Raw genomic sequence first — 19,707 nt, 5'->3', positions numbered from 1 at the left:
CATCACAAGGTCCTAGACTCTTGGGAAGTGTCCAACTTGCGATCTAATACAACAGCCAGCAGAGTGTCTGCTGGGGACTCATCTTGTTGTGTTTCTAATAATAGTAATAATAATAATAATAATAATAATACATCACACAGTCCTAGACACTTGGGAATTGTCCGACGTGTGATCCAGTACAACAGCCAGCAGAGTGTCTGCTGTGGACTCATCTTGTTGTGTTTCTAATAATAATAATAATAATAATAATAATAATAATAATAATACATCACACAGTCCTAGACACTTGGGACTTGTCCAACGTGTGATCTAATACAACAGTCAGCAGAGTGTCTGCTGGGGACTCATTTTGTTGTGTTTCTAATAATAATAATAATAATAATAATAATAATAATAAGTCACACAGTCCTAGACATTTGGGAATTGTCGGACGTGTGATCCAGTACAACAGCCAGCAGAGTGTCTGCTGTAGTCTCATCTTGTTGTGTTTCTAATAATAATAATAATGATAATAGTAATAATAATAATAAGTCACACAGTCCTAGACACTTGGGAATTGTCCGACGTGTGATCCAGTACAACAGCCAGCAGAGTGTCTGCTGTAGTCTCATCTTGTTGTGTTTCTAATAATAGTAATAATAATAATAATATTAATGCATCACAAGGTCCTAGACTCTTGGGAAGTGTCCAATTTGCGATCTAATACAACAGCCAGCAGAGTGTCTGCTGGGGACTCATTTTGTTGTGTTTCTAATAATAATAATAATAATAATAATAATAATAATAATAAGTCACACAGTCCTAGACATTTGGGAATTGTCGGACGTGTGATCCAGTACAACAGCCAGCAGAGTGTCTGCTGTAGTCTCATCTTGTTGTGTTTCTAATAATAATAATAATAATAATAATAATAATAATAATACATCACACAGTCCTAGACATTTGGGAATAGTCCAACGTGTGATCCAATTCAACAACCAGCAGAATGTCTGCTGTGAACCCATCTTGTTGTGTTTCTAATAATAGTAATAATAATAATAATAATACATCACACAGTCCTAGACACTTGGGAAGTGTCCAACTTGCGATCTAATACAACAGCCAGCAGAGTGTCTGCTGTGGACCCATCTTGTTGTGTTTCAAATACTACTACTGCTGCTACTACTACTAATAATAATAATAATCTTAGAGGACCCATGAGGGAATCTAGACTAGATGGCTTTTATAGTCTCTTCCAGCTCTAGACGGTGGTGGGATTGGTGGACGTGACCTCATGGCATCTTCCTTTCGTTTAAGGGTGAGAAGTGTCGGTTCGGCTCCAAGTGTCCCTGGCAGCACGATCGCCAGAAGTACCTTGCCACCAAGCCACCGGACATTGGAGACTGCTGCGTTCTCTTTTCGCTGTTCGGCAAGTGCCGATATGGGATCTCCTGCCGCTTCGGTGGGGCCCACTTGGGATCGGACTTCCAGAACCTGGTCAACGAAGAGCTGTGGATGGTACACATGGCGAACCCAACTGTGAAGAACCGTATGCTTCGCCTTGCCGGAGAGCTGAAAGCGTTTCCCTTTCGCAAGTCCAAAGACTACCTCCAATGCCTCGTGAAGGCTGCAGGAGAGAAGGGAATACCCCGTCCTCTTGATTCCAAATCCGATTTGCCACCAAAAATTCCTCTGTTAATGCCCCCCAAGACTCCGCCCACCCTCGGTGTCCTGACAGATGAGGACCTTATAAGGCTGAGGCCCTGCGAGAAAAAAAAGGTATGGAGGATAGGAAATGGGGCAGACTGTTTGGTCCTCACCTGGATGTATTCGCACACCATTCTCTCCTGTCTGGGAGCTCATCACAGGCGGAAAGGTTCTTTGGATGTCCAAAGAACTTCTAACTGTGCTAAAACACAAAAGAGACATGCACAAGAAGTGGAAAAAGGGAGAAATCACTAAAGAAGAATTCAATAGTAATAGTAATAGTAATCCAATCAGCCGTAATTTGTTTTGTAATGGCCCTGCGAGAAAAAAAAGATATGGGAATGGAGCAGCACTCTCTCCTGCCTGGGAGCACATCATAGGCACAAAGGCTTGCGTTTCCTGGAGGTGCCTTACTACAAAGAGTAATCCAAGCAGCCACAATTTGTTTTATAATTGACTTTTCCACCAAAGGTTCAAACATATTTATTTATTTACTGCATTTATATTCCGCCCTATACACACAATATTTTATATTATTAGCATAGTACAATAAATATTAATATTAAATATTACTATATTGTATTATACAATTATATTGTAATATTATTAATAATATTACATGTAATATAATAATAATAATTATTATTATTATTATTAATTTTATTTGTACCCCACTAGCATCTCCTGAAGGACTCGATGCGGCTTACAAAGGCCAAGGCCTCAATAAAACAACAATACACATAAACCATGAAGCAAATCAAAACATTAAGCAATAACAGTAAACAGTAAAAACAATACACCATATATATAATTATAATTATAATTTATTATTATATTGCATTATAATATAATATTACATTATATTATATAATATTATTAACATAGCACAGGAGACAAGGTGGAACTGTCCCCTGGCCCTCTCTTCACTCTGGCCCAGAGCGGTGGTTGGTGCTGGGGGGGAGGGGTCCCCAGTTGATGACATATGCAAGAGACAAGGTGGAACTGTCCCCTGGTCCCCTCTCTCTTCACTTTGGCCCAGAGTGCCAGGTGGTGCTGGGGAGAGGGGTCTCCAACTGATGACATATGCAGGAGACAAGGCGGAACTGTCCCCTGCTCCCCTCTCTCTTCACTCTGGCCCTGAGTGGCAGTTGGTGCTGGGGAGAGTGGTTCCCAAGTGATGACATATGCAGGAGACAAGATGGAACTGTCCCCTGATCCCCTCTCTCTCCACTCTGGCCCTGAGTGGCAGTTGGTGCTGGGGGGAGGGGTTCCCAAGTGATGACATATGCAGGAGACAAGGCGGAACTGTCCCCTGGTCCCCTCTCTATTCACTCTGGCCCTGAGTGGCAGTTGGTGCTGGGTAGAGGGGACCCCAGTTGATGACATATGCAGGAGACAAGGTGGAACTCTCCCCTGGTCCCTTCTCTCTTCACTCTGGCCCTGAGTGGCAGTTGGTGCTGGCGGGAGGGGTCCCCAACTGATGACATATGCAGGAGACAAGGTGGAACTGTCCCCTGGTCCCCTCTCTCTTCATTCGGGCCCTGAGTTGCAGTTGGGGCTGGGGGGAGGGGTCCCCAGTTGAAGACATATGCAGGAGACAAGATAGAACTGTCCCCTGATCCCCTCTCTCTTCACTCTGGCCCTGAGTGGCAGTTGGTGCTGGGGGGAGGGGTCCCCAAGTGATGACATATGCAGGAGACAAGGTGGAACTGTCCCCTGATCCCCTCTCTCTTCACTCTGGCCCTGAGTGGCAGTTGGTGCTGGGGGGAGGGGTCCCCAAGTGATGACATATGCAGGAGACAAGATGGAACTGTCCCCTGGCCCGCTCTCTCTTCACTTTGGCCCTGAGTGGCAGTTGGTGCTGGGGGGAGGGGTCCCCAAATGATGACATATGCAGGAGACAAGATGGAACTGTCCCCTGGTCCCCTCTCTCTTCACTATGGCCCAGAGCGGCAGTTGGTGCTGGGTAGAGGGGTCCCCAGGTGAAGACATATGCAGGAGACAAGATGGAACTGTCCCCTGGTCCCCTCTCTCTTCACTCTGGCCCTAAGTGGCAGTTGGTGCTGGCGGGAGGGGTCCCCAAGTGATGACATATGCAGGAGACAAGATGGAACTGTCCCCTGGTCCCCTCTCTCTTCACTCTGGCCCAGAGCGGCAGTTGGTGCTGGGTAGAGGGGTCCCCAGGTGATGACATATGCAGGAGACAAGATGGAACTCTCCCCTGGTCCCCTCTCTCTTCACTTTGGCCCTGAGTGGCAGTTGGTGCTGGGTAGAGGGGTCCCCAAGTGATGACATATGCAGGAGACAAGACGGAACTGTCCCCTGGTCCCCTCTCTCTTCACTATGGCCCAGAGCGGCGGTTGGTGCTGAGTAGAGGGGTCCCCAGGTGATGACATATGCAGGAGACAAGATGGAACTGTCCCCTGGTCCCCTCTCTCTTCACTCCGGCCCTGAGTGGCAGTTGGTGCTGGGGGGAGGGATCCCCAAGTGATGACATATGCAGGAGACAAGATGGAACTGTCCCCTGGCCCGCTCTCTCTTCACTTTGGCCCTGAGTGGCAGTTGGTGCTGGGGGGAGGGGTCCCCGAGTGATGACATATGCAGGAGACAAGATGGAACTGTCCCCTGGTCCCCTCTCTCTTCACTCTGGCCCTGAGTGGCAGTTGGTGCTGGGGGGAGGGGTCCCCAAGTGATGACACATGCAGGAGACAAGATGGAACTGTCCCCTGGCCCCTCTCTCTTCACTCTGGCCCTGAGTGGCAGTTGGTGCTGGGGGGAGGGGTTCCCAAGTGATGACATATGCAGGAGACAAGGTGGAACTGTCCCCTGGTCCCCTCTCTCTTCACTCTGGCCCAGAGCGGCGGTTGGTGCTGGGTAGAGGGGTCCCCAGGTGATGACATATGCAGGAGACAAGGTGGAACTGTCCCCTGGTCCCCTCTCTCTTCACTCTGGCCCAGAGCGGCGGTTGGTGCTGGGTAGAGGGGTCCCCAGGTGATGACATATGCAGGAGACAAGATGGAACTGTCCCCTGGTCCCCTCTCTCTTCACTCTGGCCCAGAGCGGCAGTTGGTGCTGGGTAGAGGGGTCCCCAGGTGATGACATATGCAGGAGACAAGGTGGAACTGTCCCCTGGTCCCCTCTCTCTTAACTCTGGCCCAGAGCGGCGGTTGGTGCTGGGTAGAGGGGTCCCCAGGTGATGACATATGCAGGAGACAAGATGGAACTGTCCCCTGGTCCCCTCTCTCTTCACTCTGGCCCAGAGCGGCGGTTGGTGCTGGGTAGAAGGGTCCCCAGGTGATGACATATGCAGGAGACAAGATGGAACTGTCCCCTGGTCCCCTCTCTCTTCACTCTGGCCCAGAGCGGCGGTTGGTGCTGGGTAGAGGGGTCCCCAGGTGATGACATATGCAGGAGACAAAATAGAACTTTCCCCTGGTCCCCTCTCTCTTCACTCTGGCCCAGAGCGGCGGTTGGTGCTGGTTAGAGGGGTCCCCAGGTGATGACATATGCAGGAGACAAGATGGAACTTTCCCCTGGTCCCCTCTCTCTTCACTCTGGCCCAGAGCGGCGGTTGGTGCTGGGTAGAGGGGTCCCCAGGTGATGACATATGCAGGAGACAAGGTGGAACTGTCCCCTGGTCCCCTCTCTCTTCACTCTGGCCCAGAGCGGTGGTTGGTGCTGGGTAGAGCGGTCCCCAGGTGATGACATATGCAGGAGACAAGATGGAACTTTCCCTTGGTCCCCTCTCTCTTCACTCTGGCCCAGAGCGGCGGTTGGTGCTGGGTAGAGGGGTCCCCAGGTGATGACATATGCAGGAGACAAGATAGAACTGTCCCCTGGTCCCCTCTCTCTTCACTCTGGCCCAGAGCGGCGGTTGGTGCTGGGTAGAGGGGTCCCCAGGTGATGACATATGCAGGAGACAAGGTGGAACTGTCCCCTGGTCCCCTCTCTCTTCACTCTGGCCCAGAGCGGCAGTTGGTGCTGGGTAGAGGGGTCTCCAGGTGATGGCATATGCAGGAGACAAGATGGAACTGTCCCCTGGTCCCCTCTCTCTTCACTCTGGCCCAGAGCGGCGGTTGGTGCTGGGTAGAGGGGTCCCCAGGTGATGACATATGTAGGAGACAAGATGGAACTGTCCCCTGGTCCCCTCTCTCTTCACTCTGGCCCAGAGCGGCAGTTGGTGCTGGGTAGAGGGGTCCCCAGGTGATGACATATGCAGGAGACAAGATGGAACTGTCCCCTGGTCCCCTCTCTCTTCACTCTGGCCCAGAGCGGTGGTTGGTGCTGGGTAGAGGGGTCCCCAGGTGATGACATATGCAGGAGACAAGATGGAACTGTCCCCTGGTCCCCTCTCTCTTCACTCTGGCCCAGAGCGGTGGTTGGTGCTGGGTAGAGGGATCCCCAGGTGATGACATATGCAGGAGACAAGGTGGAACTGTCCCCTGGTCCCCTCTCTCTTCACTCTGGCCCAGAGCGGCGGTTGGTGCTGGGTAGAGGGGTCCCCAGGTGATGACATATGCAGGAGACAAGATGGAACTGTCCCCTGGTCCCCTCTCTCTTCACTCTGGCCCAGAGCGGCAGTTGGTGCTGGGTAGAGGGGTCCTCAAGTGATGACATATGCAGGAGACAAGATGGAACTGTCCCCTGGTCCCCTCTCTCTTCACTCTGGCCCAGAGCGGCAGTTGGTGCTGGGTAGAGGGGTCCCCAGGTGATGACATATGCAGGAGACAAGTTGGAACTGTCCCCTGGTCCCCTCTCTCTTCACTCCGGCCCTGAGTGGCAGTTGGTGCTGGGGGGAGGGCCCCCCAAGTGATGACATATGCAGGAGACAAGATGGAACTGTCCCCTGGCCCGCTCTCTCTTCACTTTGGCTCTGAGTGGCAGTTGATGCTGGGGGGAGGGGTCCTCAAGTGATGACATATGCAGGAGACAAGATGGAACTGTCCCCTGGTCCCCTCTCTCTTCACTCTGGCCTAGAGCGGCGGTTGGTGCTGGGTAGAGGGGTCCCAAGGTGAAGACATATGCAGGAGACAAGATGGAACTGTCCCCTGGTCCCCTCTCTCTTCACTATGGCCCTGAGTGGCAGTTGGTGCTGGGTGGAGGGGTCCCCAAGTGATGACATATGCAGGAGACAAGATGGAACTGTTCCCTGATCCCCTCTCTCTTCACTCTGGCCCTGAGTGGCAGTTGATGCTGGGGGGAGGGGTCCCCAAGTGATGACATATGCAGGAGACAAGATGGAACTGTCCCCTGGTCCACTCTCTCTTCACTCTGGCCCAGAGCGGCGGTTGGTGCTGGGTAGAGGGGTCCCCAGGTGATGACATATGCAGGAGACAAGATGGAACTGTCCCCTGGTCCCCTCTCTCTTCACTATGGCCCTGAGTGGCAGTTGGTGCTGGGTGGAGGGGTCCCCAAGTGATGACATATGCAGGAGACAAGATGGAACTGTCCCCTGGTCCCCTCTCTCTTCACTCTGGCCCAGAGCGGCAGTTGTTGCTGGGTAGAGGGGTCCCCAGGTGATGACATATGCAGGAGACAAGATGGAACTGTCCCCTGGTCCCCTCTCTCTTCACTCTGGCCCAGAGCGGCGGTTGGTGCTGGGTAGAGGGGTCCCCAAGTGATGACATATGCAGGAGACAAGATGGAACTGTCCCCTGGTCCCCTCTCTCTTCACTCTGGCCCAGAGCAACAGTTAGTACTGGGTAGAGGGGTCCCCAGGTGATGACATATGCAGGAGACAAGATGGAACTGTCCCCTGGACCCCTCTCTCTTCACTTTTTACTTGTAAGCCACTCTGAGTGTCCTTCGGGGTGAGAAGGTAGTAAATAAATCTTTTCTCTGTCTTCACAGTTGGACGTTCTTGGGAAGCTTTACTTATCCCCCTTAGCAGAGGTAGGTCAATGCTTTATTTGCTCTCTCGAGTGGAAACAAAACATCCTTTTGGTCAAAACCAGTTCAGTCCATTTGCAACCCTCTCCCTTCTCTCGGATTTCAGTGGGGCAACCTCCCTTTCCGGAGGATTTGCAAGCGGTTTGGAGCGGACATCACCTGCGGCGAGATCTTTTCTTCCGACAAGTTTTGCCAGGGGGAGCTGGAGCAGTTTGCAGGATCAGTACACCGTCATGAATCGGAAGACTTTTTTGGCATCCAGGTAGCTCTAGAACAGCGTTTCTCAACCTAGGGGTCGGGACCCCTAGGGGGGTCGCGAGGGGGTGTCAGAGGGGTCGCCGGACCATCAGAAAACACAGTATTTTCTGTTGGTCGTAGGGGTTGTGTGGAAAGTTTGGGCCAATTCTATCCTTGGTGGGGTTCAGAATGCTGTTTGATTGTAGGTGAACTATAAATCCCAGCAACTACAACTCCCAAATGTCAAGATCTATTTCCCCCAAACTCCATCTGTGCTCATATTTGGGTGTATTGAGTGCTTGTGCCAAGTTTGGTCCAGATCCATCATTGTTTGAGTCCACAGTGCTCTCTAGATGTAGGTGAACTACAACTCCCAAACACAAGGTCAATGCCCACCAAACCCTTCCAGTGTTTTCTGTTGGTCAGGGGAGTCCTGTGTGCCTTGGTTTGGTTCAATGCCATCGTTGGTAGAGTTCAGAATGCTCTTTGATTGTAGGTGAACTATAAATCCCAGTAACTACAAATCCCAAATGTCAAGGTCTACTTTCCCCAAACTCCACTAATGTTCACATTCGGGCATATTGAGTATCTGTGAAAGGTCTGGTCCAGATCCATCATTGTTTGAGTCTCTGGATGTAGGTGAACTACAACTCCCAAACTCAAGGTCAATTCCCACCAAACCCTTCTAGTGTTTTCTGTTGGTCATGGGAGTTCTGTGTGCCAGGTTTGGTTCAATTCCATCGTTGGTGGAGTTCAGAATGCTCTTTGATTGTAGGTGAACTATAAATCCCAGCAACTACAACTCCCAAATGTCAAGGTCTATTTTCTCCAAACTCCACCAGTGTTCACATTTGGGCATATTGGGTATTCGTGCCAAGTTGGGTCCAGATCCATCATGGCTTGAGTGCACAGTGTTCTCTAGATGTAGGTGAACTACAACTCCCAAACTCAAGGTCAATGCCCACCAAACCCTTCTAGTGTTTTCTGTTGGTCAGGGGAGTCCTGTGTGCCAGGTTTGGTTCAATTCCATCGTTGGTGGAGTTCAGAATGTGCCTTGATTGTAGGTAAACTATAAATCCCAGCAACTACAACTCCCAAATGACAAAATCATAATTTTTTGAGTGATGGTCACTCCTTGTGTTGTGAGATGTTTTGTTGCCAAATTTGGTGTGATTTCGTTCATTGGTTCTTTTGTTTTTAAGGAACTCATTATGTACAGAGCATTTTTATATATATAGATAGACTAGCCGTCCACTGCCACGCGTTGCTGTGGCCCAGTCTGTATATATGTTTTGTGTATATATATATGAGTGTATATATTTGTGTATCTGTGTATATATGTGTGTTTGCGTAGATCTGTGTGTGTGGGGGGGGTGTGTGCAAATTTGTGTGTAGATGTATATATATGTGTGTATATATTTGTGTGTTTATATGTGCATATGTATATTGTGTATATGTGTGTGCTTGTCTATATGCATATTTGTGTTTATATATGTGTATGTGTGCATGTGTATATTTGTGAGTGCATGTGTATATGTATATATGTGTGTATATTTGTGTGTGCTTGGGGATATATATATATATATATATATATATATATACACACACATACATACATACATACATACATACATACACACACACACATATACATACACATATGTGTATGTATGTGTTCATGTGTATATGAGTGTAGGTGTGTGTGTGTATGTATGTGTGCATGTGTATATTTGTGTGTGCATAGGTATATGTATATATGTGTGTGCTTGGAGATATATATATATATATATATATATATATATATATATATATACATACATGTATGTATATGTATGTGTGCATGTGTATATGAGTATAAGTGTGTATGTATGTGTGCATGCATGTGTATATGTATATATGTGTGTATATTGTGTGCTTGGATATATATATAGATATATATATGTGTGTGTGTGTGTGTATGTATGTGTGCATGTGTATATTTGTGTGTGCATGTGTATATGTATATATGTGTGTATATTTGTGTGTGCTTGGGGATATATATATATATATATATACACACATACATACATGTATGTGTATGTATGTGTGCATGTGTATATGAGTGTGTGTGTGTATGTATGTGTGCATGTGTATATTTGTGTGTGCATGTGTATATGTATATATGTGTGTATATTTGCGTGTGCTTAGATATATATATATATATATATACATACATGTATGTGTATGTATGTGTGCATGTGTATATGAGTGTAGGTGTGTGTGTATGTATGTGTGCATGTGTATATTTGTGTGTGCATGTGTATATATATATATATATATATATACACACACATACATACATACATACACACACACATATACATACACATATGTGTATGTATGTGTTCATGTGTATATGAGTGTAGGTGTGTGTGTGTATGTATGTGTGCATGTGTATATTTGTGTGTGCATGTGTATATGTATATACGTGTGTGCTTGGAGATATATATATATATGCATGTATGTATATGTATGTGTGCATGTGTATATGAGTATAGGTGTGTATGTATGTGTGCATGTGTATATGTATATATGTGTGTATATTTGTGTGTGCTTGGATATATATAATATATGTGTGTGTGTGTGTATGTATGTGTGCATGTGTATATTTGTGTGTGCATGTGTATATGTATATATGTGTGTATATTTGTGTGTGCTTGGATATATATATATATATATATATATATATATATACACATACATGTATGTGTATGTATGTGTGCATGTGTATATGAGTGTAAGTGTGTGTGTATGTATGTGTGCGTGTGTATATATATATGGTGCATTTTGGGGGGTTTTAAGTCCCTTCTGCTGGCTGTTTTGTTGTTGTTGTTGTTTTGTATTTTTAGGTGTGATGAACACTTCTTGGACTGTTAGGTGTATTGTGTCAAAATTTCATGTCCGTTCGTCCAGTGGTTTCTGAGCTGTGTTAATCCCACAAACGAACATTACATTTTTATTTATATAGATTTATTTCTGGCATTTGTATCCCGTCTCTTCTCTACTTCCGAAGGCGGGCTCAGGACGGCTTACATTAGTAACGGTGCAAGAGCGCTACATCACAATTACAATAATATAACACAATCAAATACAAAACAGTCATTGAAAGCAATACATATGGCCTTAATTAAAACAATAAAAGAAAGTCACAATGTCATCTGCCGCAACGCCATTCCAGTCAGTATCCATTATGGTGCAAATTACGCCTGCTGCCTGAAGGCCTGGTCCCAGGAGGGATGGAGTCGATCTTATTCCATTTGGGAGTGCATTCCATAGGCGGGAGGCCACAGCCGAGAAGGCCCTGTCTCTCATACCCGCCAAACGCATTTGCGATGTTGACGGAAGCGAGAGCAGGGCCTCCCCAGATGATCTTAGGTTGCGAGATGGGACGTAGATGCAGATGCGTTGGCTGTTTATTCCATGTGTTTCCATCTCTTCAAACTACAGATAGAAGGATCTGATCCCGAACACATGGTCAAATGCACAGAATTCCTCAATGAGAAGGTCCAAGTGGATTTTGTGGACATTAACGCCGAAAATTCCCAGTTGTATGAGACGGTATGTCAACGATGTGTGTCTGTAACTCTTTGGGGGAGTTACAGAGACACTCTAAAACCCACAGAGTTATACCCCACTGGGTATGGCCCAAACATGCTGGTTGACCTACATTACCAGCTGCACATAATAATTACCATTATAAAACCCACAGAGTTATACCCCACCAGGTATGGCCCAAACATGCTGGCTGACCTACATTACCAGCTGCACATAATAATTACCATTCTAAAACCCACAGAGTTATACCCCACCGCGTATGGCCCAAACATGCTGGCTGACCTACATTACTAGCTGCACATAATAATTACCATTCTAAAACCCATAGAGTTATACCCTACGGGGTATGGCCCAAACATGCTGGCTGACCTACATTACCAGCTGCACATAATAATTACCATTATAAAACCCACAGAGTTACACCACACCGGGTATGGCCCAAACATGCTGGCTGACCTACATTACCAACTGCACATAATAATTACCATTCTAAAACCCATACAGTTATACCTCACCGGGTGTGGCCCAAACATGCTGGCTGACCTACATTACCAGCTGCACATAATAATTACCATTCTAAAACCCAAAGAGTGATAACCCACCCGGTATGCCCAAACATGCTGGCTGACCTACACTACCAGCTGCACATAATAATTACCATTCTAAAACCCATACAGTTATACCCCACCGGGTGTGGCCCAAACATGCTTGTTGACCTACACTACCAGCTGCACATAATAATTACCATTCTGAAACCCATAGAGTTATACCCCACCGGGTGTGGCCCAAACATGCTGGCTGACCTACATTACCAGCTGCACATAATAATTACCATTCTAAAACCCATACAGTTATACCCCACCGGGTATGGCCCAAACATGCTGGCTGACCTACACTACCAACTGCACATAATAATTACCATTCTAAAACCCATAGAGTTTTACCCCACCGGGTATGGCCCAAACATGCTGGCTGACCTACACTACCAGCTGCACATAATAATTACCATTCTAAAACCCATACAGTTATACCCCACTGATTATGGCCCAAACATGCCTGGCGATTTGTTGGATAGTAGGAAGAAGGCGATCTTTTCCAAGTGTCTCTCCTTTTTTTGCTTTCCCAGGGCGGAGGATGTGCCTTAATGGATCATCCCATCAAATTTGAACAGATTGTCCGTGGCATGGACTACGTACGTTGGGCAGCTGGGCAGAGGACTCTCCTCTCCTTCTTGGCAGATGGATGTTGTCTGCACTTGTGTCCCCTTCAACCAGGGAAAGGGAGAGGGCTCTTTTCTGCTTTTTTGATGCATCAAATTGGTTCCTCACACGTCACACTGCATTGTGTTTCTCTTGTTGTTAGGTGTCGAACGTTCCTATAACAGTGAAGCTGAGGAGTGGCATAGACCTGGAGGAGAATCTGGCTCACACCCTCATCCCCAATCTCCATCATTGGGGAACCGCTATGGTCACGGTATGGTATTTATTATTTATTTATTTACAGCATTTATATTCTGCCCTTCTCACCCCGCAGGGGACTCAGGGCGGATTACAGTGTACACATATATGGCAAACATTCAATGCCAATTTTTGACATACAAACATATACAGACATACACAGAGGCTATTTAACTTTTTCTGGCCGCCAGGGGAGCTGTCGCTTTCATCGTCCATCTGCGACGCTGATGAAGCACTTCCGCATTCCCCGCATGCTTCCCTGCTGATGAAGCACTTCCGCATTCCCCGCATGCTTCCCCGCTGATGAAGCACTTCCGCATTCCCCGCATGCTTCCCCGCTGATGAAGCACTTCCGCATTCCCCGCATGCTTCCCCGCTGATGAAGCACTTCCACATTCCCCGCATGCTTCCCTGCTGATGAAGCACTTCCGCATTCCCCGCATGCTTCCCTGCTGATGAAGCACTTCCGCATTCCCGCATGCTTCCCTGCTGATGAAGCACTTCCACATTCCCCGCATGCTTCCCCGCTGATGAAGCACTTCCGCATTCCCCGCATGCTTCCCCGCTGATGAAGCACTTCCGCATTCTCCGCATGCTTCCCTGCTGATGAAGCACTTCCACATTCCCCGCATGCTTCCCCGCTGATGAAGCACTTCCGCATTCCCCGCATGCTTCCCCGCTGATGAAGCACTTCCGCATTCCCCGCATGCTTCCCCGCTGATGAAGCACTTCCGCATTCCCCGCATGCTTCCCTGCTGATGAAGCACTTCCGCATTCCCCGCATGCTTCCCCGCTGATGAAGCACTTCCGCATTCCCCGCATGCTTCCCCGCTGATGAAGCACTTCCGCATTCCCCGCATGCTTCCCCGCTGATGAAGCACTTCCGCATTCCCCGCATGCTTCCCCGCTGATGAAGCACTTCCGCATTCCCCGCATGCTTCCCCGCTGATGAAGCACTTCCGCATTCCCCGCATGCTTCCCCGCTGATGAAGCACTTCCGCATTCCCCGCATGCTTCCCCGCTGATGAAGCACTTCCGCATTCCCCGCATGCTTCCCCGCTGATGAAGCACTTCCGCATTCCCCGCATGCTTCCCCGCTGATGAAGCACTTCCGCATTCCCCGCATGCTTCCCCGCTGATGAAGCACTTCCGCATTCCCCGCATGCTTCCCCGCTGATGAAGCACTTCCGCATTCCCCGCATGCTTCCCTGCTGATGAAACACTTCCGCATTCCCCGCATGCTTTGACTCATCGCTAATGCTTGAAGCCCAGGCGGCAGTGGTGGCTGGGCCTTTGCACAATTGAAGCTCATTGCATTGCAGCAGATGGTCAGCGGTTTGCTCTTCTCCGCAGTCGCATGCCGAGGATTCCACCCTGTAGCCCCATTTCCTAAGATGGGCTCTGCATCTCGTGGTGCCAGAGCGCAGTCTGTTCAGTGCCTTCCAAGTCGCCCAGTCTTCTGTGTGCCCAGGGGGAGTCTCTCATCTGGTATCACCCATGGATTGAGGCGCTGGGTTTGGGCCTGCCACTTTTGGACTCTCGCTTGCTGGGGTGTTCCAGCGAGTGTCTCTGTAGATCTAAGAAAACTATGTCTTGATTTAAGTCGTTGACGTGCTGGCTGATACCCAAACAAGGGATGAGCGCCTTCCAAGTCACCCAGTCTTCTGTGTGCCCAGGGGGGAGTTTCTCATTTGGTATCAGCCATTGGTTTGAGCCTGCCACTTTTGGACTCTCGCTTGCTGAGGTGTTCCAGCAAGTGTCTCTGTAGATCTTAGAAAACTATTTCTAGATTTAAGTCGTTGGCATGCTGGCTGATACCCAAACAGAGGATGAGTTGGAGATGTCTCTGCCTTGGTCCTTTCACTATTGGCTGCTGCTTCCCGGCGGATGTCAGGTGGTGCAATACCGGCTAAGCAGTGTAATCTCTCCAGTGGTGTGGGGCACAGACACCCTGTGATAAGGTGGCATGTCTCATTAAGAGCCACATCTACTGTTTTAGTGTGGTGAGATGTGTTCCACACTGGGCATGCGTACTCAGTAGCAGAGTAGCATAGCGCAAGGGCAGATGTCTTCACTGTGTCTGGTTGTGATCCCCAAGTTGTGCCAGTCAGCTTTCGTATGATGTTGTTTCTAGCGCCCACTTTTTGCTTGATGTTCAGGCAGTGCTTCTTGTAGGTCAGAGCACGGTCCAAAGTTACTCCCAGGTATTTGCGTGTGTTGCAATTCTCCAGTGGGATTCCTTCCCAGGTAATCCTCAGAGCTCAGGATGCTTGTCTGTTCTTAAGGTGAAAGGCGCATGTCTGTGTTTTAGATGGGTTAGGGATCAGTTGGTTTTCCCTGTAAGAAGCAGTAAGAGCACCTAGAGCTTCGGAGAGCTTCTGTTCAACTATTTCAAAGCTCCCTGCTGGAGTGGTGATGGCACGATCGTCAGCATAGATGAAGCTCTCTGTCCCTTCTGGCAGTGGCTGGTCATTTGTGTAGATGTTGAACATGGATGGAGCAAGCACGCTCCCCTGAGGCAGAACTTAGCACACAGAACTCCCATGACCAACAGAAAATACTGAAAGTGTTTGGTGGGCAGTGTCCTTTGGTTTTGGGGTTGTAGTTCACCTACATTTAGAGATCACCGTGGACTCAAATAATGATGGATCTGGACCAAACTCTACACGAATACTCAATATGCCCAAATGTGAACACTGGTGGAGTTTGGGGAAAATAGAATCTTGACATTTGGGAGTTGTAGTTGCTGGGATTTGTAGTTCACCTACGATCAAGGAGCATTCCGAACCCCACCAACAATAGAATTAGGCCAAACCTCCCACACAGAACCCCCATGTGGGCCACAGCAAAGCGTGGCGGGGGACGGCTAGATTATATATAAAATCTAAATAATAATAACAACAATGGAAGAGCTTCCTGACTGTGAGAGCTGTTCAGCAGTGGAACTCTCTGCCCCAGGGTGTGGTGGAAGCTCCTTCTTTGGAGGCTTCGAAACAGAGGCTGGATGGCCATCTGTCGGGGGTGCTTTGAATGCAATTTTCCTGCTTCTTGGCTCCAAACTACAGGAAAGGAGATTCTACCTGAACAATAAGAAGAGCTTCCTGACTGTGAGAACCATTCAGCAGTGGAACTCTCTGCCCCAGGGTGTGGTGGAAGCTCCTTCTTTGGAGGCTTTGAAACAGAGGCTGGATGGCTATCTGTCGGGGGTGCTTTGAATGCAATTTTCCTGCTTCTTGGCTCCAAACTACAGGAAAGGAGATTCCACCTGAACAATAAGAAGAGCTTCCTGACTGTGAGAACCATTCAGCAGTGGAACTCTCTGCCTCAGGGTGTGGTGAAGGCTCCTTCTTTGGAAGCTTTGAAACAGAGGCTGGATAGCCATCTGTCGGGGGTGCTTTGAATGCGATTTTCCTGCTTCTTGGCAGAATGGGGTTGGACTGGATGGCCCATGACTGTGAGAGCTGTTCAGCAGTGGAACTCTCTGCCTCAGGGTGTGGTGGAACCTCCTTCTTTGGAGGCTTTGAAACAGAGGCTGCATGGCCATCTGTCGGGGGTGCTTTGAATGCGATTTTCCTGCTTCTTGGCAGAATGGGGTTGGACTGGATGGCCCGTGACTGTGAGAGCTGTTCAGCAGTGGAACTCTCTGCCCCAGGGTGTGGTGGAACCTCCTTCTTTGGAGGCTTTGAAACAGAGGCTGGATGGCCATCTGTCGGGGGTGCTTTGAATGCAATTTTCCTGCTTCTTGGCAGAATGGGGTTGGATTGGATGGCCCATGACTGTGAGAGCTGTTCAGCAGTGGAACTCTCTGCCCCAGGGTGTGGTGGAGGCTCCTTCTTTGGAGGCTTTGAAACAGAGGCTGGATGGCCATCTGTCGGGGGTGCTTTGAATGCAATTTTCCTGCTTCTTGGCTCCAAACTACAGGAAAGGAGATTCCACCTGAACAATAAGAAGAGCTTCCTGACTGTGAGAACCATTCAGCAGTGGAACTCTCTGCCCCAGGGTGTGGTGGAAGCTCCTTCTTTGGAAGCTTTGAAACAGAGGCTGGATGGCCATCTGTCGGGGGTGCTTTGAATGCGATTTTCCTGCTTCTTGGCTCCAAACTACAGTAAAGGAGATTCCACCTGAACAATAAGAAGAGCTTCCTGACTGTGAGAACCATTCAGCAGTGGAACTCTCTGCCCCAGGGTGTGGTGGAAGCTCCTTCTTTGGAGGCTTTGAAACAGAGGCTGGATGGCCATCTGTCGGGGGTGCTTTGAATGCAATGTTCCTGCTTCTTGGCTCCAAACTACAGGAAAGGAGATTCCACCTGAACAATAAGAAGAGCTTCCTGACTGTGAGAACCATTCAGCAGTGGAACTCTCTGCCCCAGGGTGTGGTGGAGGCTCCTTCTTTGGAAGCTTTTAAGCAGAGGCTGGATGGCCATCTGTCGGGGGTGCTTTGAATGCGATTTTCCTGCTTCTTGGCAGAATGGGGTTGGACTGGATGGTCCAACTCTAGGATTCTGTGATTGAGCATTCCCAAAAAAGTCACAGATCCAAAGTACAATGGTTAAAACATTGAAAGCTCAAGTGCGGATAATGATATGACCTAAGTTAATACTTCTGACCCTCTCAGCTTCACGGACGGGCAAAAGCAACGCCATTCAAATCGCCAGCGGACTGGGACTACATATCACAGTGTGCCAAGATCGCCAAACCGATGCCACTTTTTGGTAAGCCATGTTTATATCACCTTTTCTTTTTTCCTCTGCATTGGTTGGGCTGAGGCACGACAAAGCTGTGCCCGTGTAGGTTCTATAGAGCAATATTAAATAACCACTCACAAGCCGGTTTTGCTTTGAAATGGATATATTGCTTGTAGGTAGTGAGGTCTGTTGGAATTAGGACAATGGGTTTATATATCTGTGGAATGGCTGGGGTGGGGCAAAGAGTTCTTCTCTGCTGGAGCTAGGTGTGAATGTTTCAACTGACCACCTTCATTAGCATTTGAAGGCCTGGCTGAGCCTGGGAAAATCTTATGTTGAGAGGTGTTAAGATGTGCCTGGTTGTTTCTTCTCTGCTGTTTTGCTGTTGTAATTGTAGAGTTTTTAAATACTGGTAGCCAGATTTTGTTCATTTTCATGGTCTCTTCCTTTCTGTTGAAATTGTCCGCATGCTTCTTGTGGACTTCAATGGCTTCTCTGTGTAGTCTGACATGGTGGTTGTTGGTGTGCTGAACCCAGCTCTCTCCCCTTTCTTGTCATCCAGGGTGTGGGGATATTTTCTCCTTTGAAGATGTCTTAAAAGCCAAGAAAACCGGCGTTTCGGGGGTCACGATTGCAAGGCAAGTGCTTTTTCCTTTTCTGCAATGGGAGTGTTCCGACACTGCACAAGTGTTTGTTCATAGTGTGCTGTCACTCGCTGGGCCTGTGAAAGAGTCTGTAGACAGGACGTGTTTTCTGAATGCCCAACAGGACGCCGGGGGTGCCTCGGCTGAGAGGCCCTTCGGATTTCCCCACACAAAGTTCTTTTAGAAGCTTAGAAAGTTCAACCAAGTTTTTATTGTTGCTTAAATCTTCAATAAATCAGACAAATACTTCAAGGCTTTGAATCAACTGGTGGCTTGCTTAAATCTTGTCCACAAGGGACAGGCAACAGTCTTCATAAACTGTTTCCTCCTTCTACAAGGGAAATCCTTGACCACTCCTTGGGCAATCTGGCTTATTTATCATGTCGGCCAACCGAACAGTTGTATTACATTTTTGACAGAACATAGAAACAAACATACAAAAGGCACAGAGTTTGCAAGCTTGGTAGTTGATTAAATGTCCTTTGACCAGTATCTGGCCCCTTGGAGTGCCTCTGGTGTTGCCGCAAGAAGGTCCTCCATGGTGCATGTGGCAGGGCTCAGGTTGCATTGCAGCAGGTGGTCAGTGGTTTGCTCCTCTCCACACTCGCATGTTGTGGATTCCACTTTGTAGCCCCATTTCTGAAGGTTGGCTCTGCATCTCGTGGTGCCAGAGCGCAGTCTGTTCAGCGCCTTCCAAGTCACCCAGTCCTCTGTGCCCAGGGGGGAGTCTCTCATTTGGTATCAGCCATTGGTTTGAGCCTGCCACTTTTGGACTCTCGCTTGCTGAGGTGTTCCAGCAAGTGTCTCTGTAGATCTTAGAAAACTATTTCTAGATTTAAGTCGTTGGCGTGCTGGCTGATGCCCAAACAGAGGATGGGCCAGAGATGTCACTGCCTTAGTCCTTTCACTATTGGCTGCTACTTCCCAGCGGATGTCAGGTGGTGCAATACCGGCTAAGCAGTGTAATTTCTCCAGTGGTGTAGGGCGCAGACACCCCGTGATAATGTGGCATGACTCATTAAGAGCCACATCTACTGTTTTAGCGTGGTGAGATGTGTTCCACACTGGGCATGCGTACTCAGCAGCAGAGTAGCATAGCGCAAGGGCAGATGTCTTCACTGTGTCTGGTTGTGATCCCCAGGTTGTGCCAGTCAGCTTTCGTATGATATTGTTTCTAGCACCCACTTTTTGCTTGATGTTCAGGCAGTGCTTCTTGTAGGTCAGAGCACGGTCCAGAGTGACTCCCAGGTATTTGGGTGCGTTGCAATGCTCCAGTGGTATTCCTTCCCAGGTCATCCTCAGAGCTCGGGATGCTTGTCTGTTCTTGAGATGAAAAGCACATGTCTGTGTTTTAGATGGATTAGGGATCAGCTGGTTTCCCCTGTAATAGGCAGTAAGAGCACCTAGAGCTTCGGAGAGCTTCTGTTCAACCATCTCAAAGCTCCCTGCTTGAGTGGTAATGGCACGATCATCAGCATAGATGAAGCTCTCTGTCCCTTCTGGCAGTGGCTGGTCA

The 19,707-nt window shown here is 48.4% G+C and overlaps 1 protein-coding gene across 1 annotated transcript in view; it reads left to right on the top strand.

Annotated features, from left to right (window-relative positions):
- The window catches only part of LOC132764371 (tRNA-dihydrouridine(47) synthase [NAD(P)(+)]-like), a 47,652-nt gene that overhangs the window by 5,611 nt on the left and 22,334 nt on the right, over positions 1–19,707 (top strand). The window contains exons 3-10 of the mRNA XM_067472498.1: positions 1,297–1,758; positions 7,537–7,578; positions 7,682–7,837; positions 11,299–11,409; positions 12,533–12,598; positions 12,769–12,879; positions 17,478–17,574; positions 18,110–18,185. Coding sequence (XP_067328599.1) covers positions 1,297–1,758; positions 7,537–7,578; positions 7,682–7,837; positions 11,299–11,409; positions 12,533–12,598; positions 12,769–12,879; positions 17,478–17,574; positions 18,110–18,185 — 1,121 coding nt within the window. The remainder of the gene's footprint in view (positions 1–1,296; positions 1,759–7,536; positions 7,579–7,681; positions 7,838–11,298; positions 11,410–12,532; positions 12,599–12,768; positions 12,880–17,477; positions 17,575–18,109; positions 18,186–19,707) is intronic.

Source organism: Anolis sagrei, chromosome 12 (genome assembly GCF_037176765.1).
Source record: "Anolis sagrei isolate rAnoSag1 chromosome 12, rAnoSag1.mat, whole genome shotgun sequence".
In the NCBI taxonomy this organism is placed as follows: domain Eukaryota; kingdom Metazoa; phylum Chordata; class Lepidosauria; order Squamata; family Dactyloidae; genus Anolis; species Anolis sagrei.
Note: the sequence above shows the minus strand (reverse complement) of the source record. Positions and strands in the feature narration are given on the sequence as shown.